Source organism: Lipotes vexillifer, unplaced genomic scaffold (assembly GCF_000442215.2).
Source record: "Lipotes vexillifer unplaced genomic scaffold, Lipotes_vexillifer_v1.1 scaffold1002, whole genome shotgun sequence".
Lineage (NCBI taxonomy): Eukaryota > Metazoa > Chordata > Mammalia > Artiodactyla > Lipotidae > Lipotes > Lipotes vexillifer.
In genome coordinates this window covers 180,884-190,800 of record NW_006796766.1, presented here as the reverse complement: position 1 = coordinate 190,800, position 9,917 = coordinate 180,884, and the positions used below count along the sequence as shown (strand labels likewise).

Below are 9,917 nucleotides of genomic sequence, written 5' to 3'. Positions count from 1 at the left end.
TCAGTGAAGATGTATGTTAAGGCTTAAGGTGTAAACACTTTGGAAGGCAAACAACTTAGTGAAGAAATTATTGTTCATTTAAAAATGTGTATCATCTCATAATAGGCCCCAGAATTTTCAAATTCACATGTGAGAATATATTTACATCTTAAATTTCTAGGAAAGGCACAAGCTTTATGTAAAAAAGCAGCAAAATTTTAAACCCACCAATTTATTGAAAAAGCCATTACTTTTATTAGAAACAAAAAATGCTTCTCAAGATGTTGGCAACAGGTCAGAGTACAGACATCTATTTCAAACACTGTGCTGTACTTCTCCCTTCAATTATACTCCAGCTGGAGGAGGAATACCTCCTTGGCTATGGGAAGTAGAAGTATTTGAGGGACTGTGTAAGCTGGTCTCCTTGTACACAAACCATGCATTTCCTCCCCAAAGTATCATATTCAGAAAGCCAAAGATCTAAGAAAGAGAAAAATAAACATGAAAATCTAGTATATAATTAAAATTTCATAACTATCTTTGTTTTCCTGTAAATATTTAATATCTACAGGCTGTATACCATTATTTCATTTAAAGTTTGAACTACACATAAAGTGGAATTAAAAAAGGAAGACTGCATTTCAATGCCAGATTTGGATACATAATGACTTATTCCCAATGAATTCTCTAAATTTGTAACATATAAAATCATGACTAAAAGATACCTTATTTTTTGCATGCTCATTATTACAAGATGGGATTAAATTTGAGAAAAGTAACTAAAACCTTCCTTTTATTACTTTATATTTAGACTTCAGTGCTTCCAGGTGAAGAGGAACACAGGAATCCATGGTTCCTTCTTTGGGAGGGCTTTTACTTTTCTCCCATCTGAATGGTTATAAACATCCTTTGTGCATCTTTTCCTATTTCCCTACTTTATCCCCCTACCACCATCTCCCTTACTTCCACAGCTGCAGCCAGAAGAGAAAAGTAGTCACAGAAGAACTTTACTTCACATTCTGCACTAGTCAACCTAAAAGAAATTAGCCTTCCTAGGTATAAATCTGACAAGATGAAAGTCTCAGAGATGAACAAACTGAAGATACCCTATTTTCAGTTTTTTATAAATACAAGAATAATAGTGACTTTTGAGGTAAGAGTGAGGTAAAAAGCTTGAGCACTATCATATTACTGAAGGCCAACTGCTTTCTATCTTTTTGTATATTTGGATATAAAAACAACATTTCTGAAACTGTCCATCTCAGATCACTGTCAATATATATGCAAAAAAAAAAGACTTTTAGATTACAAAGTTATAAAACAGAAGCTTGATCAAATTGCTTTATAAGGCAGGACTGACTTTATCCACTGGAAAAATATTTTCCTGAAAAGACATGAGACCTCCCTAAAAATGATACCTTTGTTATATTAATAATGTATCTGTATTTGGATAAAATAACAGACAATATTTAAATTTAAATAGACCAAAATTTTAGGATTTTTTAAGGAACTCTAAAAGTATTTTTTTCATACACCCAAAGCAAATCAGATTAGAGAAGGGGCTTGCTTTAAAGTCAGATCTGGTTCAAACCTTGGCTTTGCCAACTTACTAGCTGCATCACCTTGGGTGAATTAACATATGAGCTATGTTTTTTCCCAGTTGTAAAATGAAGACAGTAATACCACTTTCCACATTCCTCTCAGAATTGTTGGATAACTTAAATAAGATATGAGTGTAATGACCTTAGCACACAGTCTTAGTAAATGTTAGTGACTATTATTAGTGCCTTTTGGGTCAAAGTCTTGCCTAATCAATGTTAATGAAAAGAAAGACTCAACCATGATCTTGTTCAAACCTGTTTACAAGTAATAATTTTCTTTACAAACTTTTTTTTGTTGTTATAAAGGTAAAGACTATATGATAACTAGGATTCTGATAAGGCTGGTAAAAATAAAATACATTCATCCAGAGATTTATTAAAAACTACTGTTTTCTTAAATCACTAATAAGGTTTTTCTAATAAGTGAAATAACGTATTTTATAAACACTGCATACTTACCACAGATACATTTAGGGATCCCATACTAGTCACAGAGCCAAAATGACATATCACTCCTTGTTGATTACAAGGCAGAAGTTCCTGGACAATATTGGGACCGGTAGCTGTTTTAATATCTGTAAGAGCTTTAGCCCAGGCTGAAGTGCTCACCAACCACAAAAAAGTGGCAACAAGAGTAATAACAAAGTCCTAAAGCAAAAATAAGTATGAATTAATAATGAACAGGTAATTTAAAGATAATAAATTTCAAATCCATGATGAAGGAATTGAGATCACAATGAACCCTATGGTACTGAGAAATGGCCTTCACGACATACTTCATAAAAAAGGTCACAGTCAACACAGGAAACATTGCTGTTTACTATTGCCAGCCCAGTGTCTGAGATACAACAGTAAACAAGACTTAGTTATCTCCTGAGGAGTCAGATTTTCACATGGAGAAATCAAAGTTTTACACAGCCCTCACCACAACTTATCTAAGCCTCTCCCTCTCAGGATCATATATTGGATCCTGTTATCACTAATAATTGTATACCTCCATCATCTCTGTTTTAATCACCCCCTCTCCAATATCACCTCTCTCTTTCTAGCTTACTCCCTCTGGCACCCCAACCTCAAAAATCCTTTGACCTCACTGAGACCTACAATCTCATCTTATTTCCCTCTTTAATTTTTATTCTGAGGTCTTTCATTATAATCTCTTACATATACTCTCAATTCCCTTACCCTTCACCTGCTTCCTCATACTGCTCTGGCAAACCTCTAACTTTAGTTAAATCTACCTCTAATAATGAAATCGTGAAAAGCACACATCCTGGATGACTAGTCTCTTTTTAAATTCATGACCACAAAATTTTAAGAATACGTATTATATTAAGAAAGGGACAACAACAAAAATCTCTCTCAAGACACCCTGTCACTACCAGTTTTCTAAGAAAGTCTTTGCCACTTATTACATTCCAAGAATAGGACTGAAGTTTTTAATATTTTGGATAATCTTTTACTGAACTAATAAGATAAAGAAAATAATTTATTTTCCTTAATCTATTCTGCTGGGGAACTAGAATTCTGTCAACTAGTACTGGCTACAAAGATCTAAGTAACACTTTTTAAAAGTATGCATTTGGATAGTGTAAAGCATAAGTTCCACCTCATTTGGTCTTCCTTTAAATAAACCACCAAAGTGGGAACAATATAAAATTTGTATCTTTTAATGTTATGTATTCTAAGCATTCAGATATGCTCAAGACTATGAGTTCTTACATATCTGCAGCAAAAATCTCTCCAAGCTCAGAAATGGGTTTTGGAGCTTATCATAGAATTGTTTTGTTTTTTAAATAAATCTGGTTAGTTTTAAATTACTTTTGCCAACGAACTTTTAGTCATTTATGTCGGATAAATACCAGTGGTCATGTATGAGATATAGAAACTGTGATATATATAGCTTGTCCACTGCATCAAGATGGCACTGAATAAACGTCTTGTAATTAGAGAACCAAAACAATGACTAATTTTACAAGCATGGTGGTACAATGTATTTGCATTTTGCCTTTGAGCTCCCCACTGCTACCGGCCCTCTTAAAAAATGTATATCAAAGAGAATATAGAAACATTATAGCTTAAATATTTTGCACTGGGGGAGTACTCCCCTTCTTGCTGCTGTACTCTGCTGTACTTTGTGCTGCAGGCAAACATTTTCTAAGCACTTGCTAGAAATACAATGCCTTTTGAAGAACTAATAATTAGTATGAGGTTATCACATGTTAAACAAATTCTCTCTGGGCTGAAGTTCATAGTTTTGACCAACAGATGTCAAATCCTCTTAATTTTTAGGTTTCTTCCTTCCAAATTCCTAATTAAAAATACATTGTTTTTTCCTGATTATGCTCTTTATGTCCACGTCGTTGATGGCTTAAGGCATGACATTCTTGTATTTCAAAAGCAGGTACTTTTCTGAAAATGATGCACGAAGTAATCTTAGGGTGAGGGGAAGTGGGAGAAATGTGGGTCTCTGAAGACAGTCTGTGCGACTCAGGACTCTAGTTAGTTGTGGAGTTATGCAATGCACAACCTGCCTGTGACAGCCCTAGTACTACCAATAAGTTAGGATATGACTCATAACAGGTCTTTATGATTTGGGACACCCTATCTTTGTTTAGTTTCACTTTATGCTATTTCTGACCCTCCACATGGCCTAGAACCCTTACGCTCCTCCTACTTACCAGAAAAAAGTGCTACATTTACTTAAAAACTAAAGTTGATTTTTAAATGTCACAGTTGAAATTCTCCTAGAAATACCTTAGCAGAGAATTGAGAACACTGATAAAAGAGCATACCCTCATTAACAAACAGTACTTAAAAAAAAAAAAATCCATGTCGTATTTGGCTATAGTTAAAAATTTAGGTATCACAAAAAAATTTTTTTTACATTTAATACAGTTAAATTAAAAGTAGAATCCAAAATTTAATTTAGAGGCTGGACTTTTACAAATAAGAAGTATCCACCATACATTATACCAACAAAAAAACCACTTACAGAACTAATTCTGGATTATTCCTCTATATGACCACTAATTGATTACTCTGAGGTGCAAAGTTACTTTTGACATTCTGAATGATACAACTAGATCAGTTTTATAGTTTTATTAGACAGAAAAACCCTCTACAAAAATAGACCTGAATGCTGCTTTAAAAAGTGTCATATTTTTAAGGCTTCCCTGATGACACAGGGGTTAAGAATCCACCTGCCAATGCAGGGGACACGCGTTCGGGCCCTGATTCGGGAAGATCCCACAAGCCGCGGAGCAACGAAGCCCGTGCACCACAACTACTGAGCCTGCATGCCACGACTACTGAAGCCCGCGTGCCTAGAGCCTGTGCTCCACAACAAGAGAAGCCACTGCAATGAGAAGCCTGCGCACCGCAATAAAGAGTAGCCCCCGCTCACCAAAACTAAAGAAAGCCCACGTGCAGCAACGAAGACCCAAGGCAGTCAAAATAAATAAATAAATAAATAAATAAATAAAATTTTTTTTAAAGTGTCATATTTTTAAAGCTTACTAAACAAAATACAAGAAATAAAAAGCTCATTACTAGATTTAACTTAAATTTGTTGGGATAATGACAAACTGGCAAGAAATGTCTTCATTTGGAATTTAAACTATAAAGAATTTTAACAAAATATAATAACTATATGATCACCATAGTTTTTTTTAAAATAAGGCTTGTAAAGTTCACAGAAGTTATAAATTACTGATACATAATTTCTGTTGATTAGGCACTGCAAAGTAAAAAAGTTGATGTTGGGGCTTCCCTGGTGGCGCAGTGGTTGAGAATCCGCCTGCCAATGTAGGGGACACGGGTTCGAGCCCTGGTCCAGGAATATCCCACATGCTGCAGAGCAACTAAGCCCGTGCGCCACAACTACTGAAGACTGTGCACCTAGAGCCCGTGCTCCACAACAAGAGAAGCCACCGCAATGAGAAGCCCGCGCAACGCAATGAAGAGTAGCCCCGCTCGCACCTACAGAAAGCCCGCGCACAGCAACAAAGACCCAATGCAGTCAAAAATAAGTGAAAAGGTGATGTCTATCTTTTTGAAAGGCACCTAACAACCAAGAAATATTTTATGAAAATGTCAGGTTTGAGAATTTCTTCTCAGATATATGAAATGGAATAAATATGAAGGGTAAAATATTGTTTTATTCCTTACTTACCATCTGCATTCTTATGATCCAGGCAGCAAAAATTAAAAATAAGTAAATAAATAAAACCTGTTATTTAATAATTTGGCCTACCCTTTAAAGTAACTTCACAAATAATAAGCAGATGTCAGTGGTCAGTGTTTTCTCAGGATATAAATGACCAGTATCACGAAAACACCTCTGTTGTCCCTTCAGGTCAGTAACACTAATACTGACTTTGTAGTTATTCTTTGGTAGTGGAGGTCCAGTTTAAAACCACAGCTTATCTCTGGATTGGCCACCAATAATCCAGGGCAATTTTACTAAGTCTCAGAGATTATTTTTATATCTAGCTCAGTAGACCCTGAAGCCAAAAAAGGTATCAGGACTTCAAATCCAAATCCTTTGTTGCCATATTAAAGATTCCAAATTAGCTCATGAATGCCACTAATGCCAAATTCTATAATTCTTATAGAATTACCTGGGTCAGATTGTAAATTAAAGAATTTAAGAACACAGACCAGGAGTCAGCAAACTTTTCCTGAAAAGGGCTAGACAGTAAATATTTTTGATCTCCGTCACAATGACTTAACTCTGACACTATAGCATGAAAGCACTCATAGACTATCTGTAAATTATTTGGGTATAGCTCTGTTCCAAAAAAGCTTTATTTGAAAAAAAAAAAACAAAAACAGTGAGTCAGATTTAACTTGTGTGCCATAGTTTGTGGATTTCTGATATAGACTATTAAGTTGAATTAAGGCATAAAGGGGGTCTCTTTGAGAAGATAGAAAAAAGATAAGAAATAGGAACACAGTTATGGGACTACTAGCATGGTCAGCAATTCTTCGAATCAAAGGCATTAATTTCTACTTAATTTCTCTGCTACTTGCAACCTAATATGCTCTATCACATATTTGAGTTCTTTCCAGGTTAAAACAGAGTTAGAAACAAACAAAAAAACCTCTGTACTCTAGAGAGTACAGAGAAAGTGCTGCAAACAGGCTACAAGAATTGGGTTAAACATGACAAGGAGAGCAAGCTCAACCTCTTGGCAAGCACAGGTCAAAACACAATGAAACTGGTTTATGCCAAGAACTTTTTTTTCCAGTGTAAGAAAATCCACATTTAAATTCAAATATAATGTATACTTATATCTTATATAAATTTTTTTTTAATAAAAAGAAAGTGATTACTTACAATCATGGGAAGTTTTCGACTATCACGATACAGGTTCGTGTAACCAACATAGAGCAGAAGAGCAGCAATGCAGTACAGGAAGACAAAGACTGCAAAAGTAACATAGAATTGTGCAGCAGAAGAGTAATCTCCAATAAGGACATGACTTTTCCAATCTACATCACACACATTTACACCTTGAGGTGTCTGAAATGATACTTCATTCAACCTATTAAAAAAAAAGTCTCAAATAAATTTATGAATTACTTGGACTCTTCCAACAGAGACAGAAATACATCTTCTGTATTTCTAATACAGAAGTATTAGAAAGGCAGAATATTGAAATAACATTTCACAAAAATACTCCCCAAATATATTAAAACATTCTCCTTTTAAAAAAATGAAAAATATTTAAGTAAATTAAAATTTTCATAAGAAATATACATAAATCATAAATTATACCTCATAATTGGTTATGATAGACTGAATATAGACTGAATTAAACACTTTCACACCCAGATACTATCTTACTGTAATAAAAACTTAGCAGATTAAGAGCGTTGTTACAAAATGGTTTACAATTTGAGACATGATATTCCATTCTAGGAGGGAGAGTCTGTGTGACTAGCACCAGGAGAATCAGTTGTAATGATTCACATTTTAACTCTGCATTAATTAGCTGCTAACTCCACAAAGTCTTTAATTTTCCCTATCCATAAATCACAAAAGCACTTATCACCAAAGAGGCTGTAACTGTTCCTTGTAATGGAATTTTATAACAGAAGGATTGAGAGATGGAGAGGGAATGAATGATTACCAAGCACTTGCTATCTGACATATCTTTAATGTAAGATTTTATTTAATCATCAAAGCAACCTTAGAAGATTTAAATTTATTGAACAGAAAAATTGAGTCCTGGAGAGGTCAAGTAAGTAGTTAGTAAGTGGAAGAGGATTCACACCCTGACCTAAACACAGGACACACCCAATAAACCTTTTAATGAATACTGAGGTCAAACAGAACTGACAAACAAAATAGTCATAAAATAAATATTCAGAAAATAAAGTTTTATGCTAGTGAAAGAAACACAAGGAGCTCTTCACTTTATATAAATACATGTCTTAAAGCTATATAATGCACATTATTATTTAGTAATTGCAAATACATGAGAAATTTGGATTTTTCATAAGTTGTGTTTGCTTCCACAACATGACCTCTCAAACTAAGGTGATAGAGCAGGCTTGTTTTGTTTTGAAATTTCCAGTCCACTGTGGGATGATAGAATAAAGGTGTCATGGCAACATCATATGAAAGTTTCTAAATGCTTACTGTCATTTTCTGTATTTATTTAATCACAGTCCAGGAAAATAGTCTGCAGACAGGTACTGGTCCCACGCACCACACTTTCAATAGCAATGATCACTACTTACAAATGAGCATGCAATTAAAAAATTTCTACCCCCCAAGATCAGTTAAGTTGTTGGAAATTTTAATGAGTCAAAAAGAGTTGTTAAACCATAAAAACAAACAAATAACTCACCTGAATGGATAACCAAAAGTAGCTGTAATTGTTTTATTGTCAGAAGGTTTATTAGCATGACAAGCCACTTGAATTTCTGTTTTGCCCTTAAAACCTCCACAGGTGGCAAAAGCAAAGATAGAAGCAATCTACACAAAGTGAGACCAAAAAAGAAAAGAAGCATTACTGTACCTAAACATAGGTCATTAAAATTTTAAATATAGTGATTATTAAAAATTGGCTCGCTAACATTCTTAGAATTCTTATTTACAGATTAAGATTGTACAAATTATTTAAAAATTTATTTGCAACTCTCAACAAATGTGATTTTATTTTCCGAGTATAACATAGAAACTGGTATAACAGCCCACATAACAATACATTTTAACACACCACTGTAAAGCAATTATACTCCAATAAAGAAGTTAAAAAAATACATTTGCTCAAATTACAGTGTACCCACTAAATATAAGTATGAAATCCAGAGGAAGTCTCATTTATTAGTATCAAAATCAAAAGGGGGTAAATTGGAGGTATTTTATTTGGAACCTAAGGGTAACTATAAAGCCAAGAGACTACAAGCAAAGAAATCTTATTTCATGAGCTTATAAGGCCTCATTTGTGGGTATTTCGAGGTCTCAAAAAGTAGTTGGAAATTTGTTTTCCTGATCATAAATATGCTTAAAGAAATGTAATGGTGTTTTCTCAAATGCTATTCAAACAGGAAAAAAACTGAAAGCATCCTAAATATTGACAGGGAATCAAATATACTGTAATTCAATTCCACAAGGGAACATTATGCAGTCATTAAAATGTTGGGAAATATCTAATGATAAAGAAAATGGTTCAATACATATAAAGTTTGTTTAAGCAATGCGTTGTGCATGAGTCTACATCTATGCATACACAAACAAAAATTTAAAAGTCTATGCATTAAAATTTTAAGTGGTCACCTCTGAACAGAAGACAAAAGATAATTCCTTTTTCTATTGTATCTTACGAATTTTCTGCAAAACAAAACAAACAAAAAACCCAGATACAGTGTAGTGACCAAGAGCTCAATCCTTCAGCAAATGCTGATGGCTCTATTTATAAAATATATTTGGAATTTGATCACTTTACCACCACCATCACAACATCCTGATCAAAACCATCACCTCTTGCCTGAATTATATGGTGACAGCCTTTGAAACTGATGCTCCCTACTTCTGTCCCTGCCCCTGCTTCAGTCTACTGTCAACACATCAGCCAGCGTCATCTTTTAAAAATATAAGGCAGAAGGGCTTCCCTGGTGGCACAGTGGTTGAGAGTCCGACTGCTGATGCAGGGGACACGGGTTCGTGCCCTGGTACGGGAAGATCCCACATGCCGCGGAACGGCTGGGCCCGTGAGCCATGGACGCTGAGCCTGCGCGTTCAGAGCCTGTGCTCCGCAACGGGAGAGGCCACAACAGTGAGAGGCCCGTGTACCGCAAAAAAAAAAAAAAAAAAAAAAAAAA

At 34.7% G+C, this 9,917-nt stretch overlaps 1 protein-coding gene across 1 annotated transcript in view; it reads right to left on the bottom strand.

The window, feature by feature from the left end:
• Positions 1–212: 212 nt before the first annotated feature.
• SYPL1 (synaptophysin like 1) overlaps positions 213–9,917 on the bottom strand; it is a 24,759-nt gene continuing 15,054 nt past the window's right edge. The window contains exons 3-6 of the mRNA XM_007468975.1: positions 8,441–8,568; positions 6,922–7,129; positions 2,040–2,228; positions 213–459 (exon numbers count right to left, since the gene is read on the bottom strand). Of these exons, the coding sequence (XP_007469037.1) occupies positions 325–459; positions 2,040–2,228; positions 6,922–7,129; positions 8,441–8,568 (660 nt within the window). The 3' untranslated portion in view covers positions 213–324. The remainder of the gene's footprint in view (positions 460–2,039; positions 2,229–6,921; positions 7,130–8,440; positions 8,569–9,917) is intronic.